Raw genomic sequence first — 2,696 nt, forward strand, 5'->3', positions numbered from 1 at the left:
CAATATAACGTCGCTGCCCACTTTTTCCCCCCCTACAGATAATAGCCTTTCTAGGGCAATATAATGTCATGGTACTGGTTTATTAAGCTATCCATCCACCCAGTTTCCCTGAATTCTTGTTTTGAGTCGTCAAAAACTGGTTTATCTAGTTAGGCAAAGTAAAACTACATTTTTTAATGCAAAAAAGCTGCATTTTTATCCAATTGAAGACAATGTCCCATACTAGTGAAACTTCATTAGTTCATAAATCACACCCTGGTTTGATGGCAAGAAATGTCCTATTAATACTTCCTCTCTAGGCTTCATTTGAAAGACCAGAACAATTCCATGGCTTGGAGAAAGGAATACTTGGATTTTGCTTTGGTCCCAACTGGGCTATTGATCATGTCTGTTTACCATGTTTTCCTTCTTTATCGATGCCTCAAGTTCCCTGAAACAACTGTCATTGGCCTTGAAAATCATTTCCAGAAAGCCTGGGTCGAAAGGATGATGCAGAATAAGGCAAAGGATAGAGGAATATCATTCACGACGATCGACAGCACGATATCGGCGTCGATTTTCCTGGCGACGACATCGCTGACATTGAGTTCCCTCATCGGAACATGGCTAGCGGATGCGTCTCAGCAAAGGCTCATCAAAAGCAGCCTCATTTACGGCAACACGAGCTCGTCGATCAATTCAGTCAAATACATAGCACTTCTCATCTGTTTCCTGCTGGCATTCGGCTCGTTTCTCCAATGCGTTCGCAACTTCGTTCATGCGAGTTTCTTGATCACCATGCCCAATGCAGATATCCCGGTGAGTTACGCACAGAAAGCAGTGATTAGAGGTGGTGCTTGTTGGTCGATTGGGTTACGAGCTATTTACTATGCCACCGTGTTGTTGCTTTGGATTTTCGGGCCAATCCCAATGTTTATTGGCTCTTTGATTATGGTGATGGTTTTGCATTTGCTTGATAGAAATGTCACCCCACTGCATCAGTTTGAAGAACCTAAGTTGATCGAGTAATATGCTTAATAAGTTGATCAGCTAGTATTCCCTCGCATTTGCTGGTCGCATCATGCATAGGTTCAATCAGAATACAAGATTTGACGTTTTATGATTTTTATATCTATATTTTATTATTAGGATTTTTATATCTATTAGGATTATAGTTATATAAGATATTTCCTCCTTATAATTATAAATATAAAATTTTCAAACAAATATTTTTATATGCAAAATTTAGAAGAAAAAAATAAATAAATATACTGTATACTAAAGGATAATATAAAATTTTCATTTTATTTCTTGTGCCTCTTGTTCTTATCCGTATTCTACTTTTCTACTATCATTAAGCATAAACATCTACTACAAATACAAATTAGGAGAGTAGCAAGCATTATTTTTTTATTTAAATTTAAATTTATATAATGCACTTTGGGTTTGGATAATATATTTGGGTGTATTATGTTATTTGGGGTTTGGGATTGGATTACATATTTGGGTATGGTTTGGGTTTAAATTCTTCTAAAAATATATTAATTATGAATTCATTTAATTTTAAACTTAAAAATTAAAAATAAATTAATTTAATCGTTTTAGCTAATCCTTTCAATCAAATTTATTCAATTCGAGTAATGTAATTATGTTGACGTGGCTTTTGTTCACCGGTAATCAATAGTTATCATCCTTTAATTTGTAATAGGGAGTATATTCGATCCATTTTCATGTTATTTTATATGGTACTTTTTTAATTTTCTAATATATTTCATTTTTTTATATTTTAAACAATTTATTGCAATTATTAACCCTTAATTTTAAAGAGGACGTAGCAGGGCCAGGGGTATCCACCAGAGAAAACGGATGAACACGACCACGGAAACGTTGCGTGTATAATAGCTACACCCTTTCAAGTGGTACGAGTCTTTTCTAATTTAACCTCTTCTGTTGATATCTCTTTGCAGCACACGTGGCAAAACTAGAGACAAATCAATGACGTGGACGGTATTTGTTGGTCAATACAAATCCATTCTAAAGTGATTGTTTTTCTTTAAAAGAAAATTATTTTAAATACATTTTTGTAAAGATCATTATTTATATTATTTTAATAAATGACTATAAAAATGCAACATTATTAAAATATTTTTCTTCTGTAAATAAAAGTCGCGTGTTTTATTTAAAAAGTAGATAATATTTAATATTATAACAAACGCCACGTATTCCTATAATTATTAACATAAAAAATTAGTCATATAAAGATAGTATAAAAATATTAAAAATCTATCTAAAAACTTCAAAAAAAAAGCATAAACGTATTTAACTGCATCGACAATCGAACTACAACAAGGGATCGAATTATTGGTAATATATCTTTAATAATTGTTTTTTGAATTTTGTATTATTATTATTATTTAACAATTCCTCTAAAAATTTTGTATTACTATCCATAATTAGTTTACGTTGGTGTAATCTTTTAAATTAAAATATAAATAAGCAAATGAGGCTTAAGGCATTGGATTAATGACAAAATTGATATTTTGGAATTTTAGGTACAAATCACTCCATGCGATATTTTTATTCAAATAATTTCGGTCTAAGTTCAGGTATGATTTTAATTGTTGATTCGACTATATTTTATAATTATAAAATAAATTATATATAAATAAATTTAAAGAAAATTAAAAATAAATATTAACAAATTTATTTGCAAAAAC

The 2,696-nt window shown here is 30.9% G+C and overlaps 1 protein-coding gene across 1 annotated transcript; it reads left to right on the forward strand.

Moving 5' to 3' along the window:
* The first annotated feature begins 296 nt into the window (after positions 1 to 296).
* LOC120121467 lies at positions 297 to 1,128 on the forward strand. Its single transcript, XM_039140818.1, has one exon. It carries the CDS (start codon positions 328 to 330, stop codon positions 1,006 to 1,008), a length of 681 nt encoding a protein of 226 aa, XP_038996749.1. The 5' UTR covers positions 297 to 327; the 3' UTR covers positions 1,009 to 1,128.
* The last annotated feature ends 1,568 nt before the right edge of the window (positions 1,129 to 2,696 follow it).

This window comes from Hibiscus syriacus, unplaced genomic scaffold, assembly GCF_006381635.1.
Source record: "Hibiscus syriacus cultivar Baekdansim isolate YM2019G1 unplaced genomic scaffold, ASM638163v2 tig00110372_pilon, whole genome shotgun sequence".
In the NCBI taxonomy this organism is placed as follows: Eukaryota; Viridiplantae; Streptophyta; class Magnoliopsida; order Malvales; family Malvaceae; genus Hibiscus; species Hibiscus syriacus.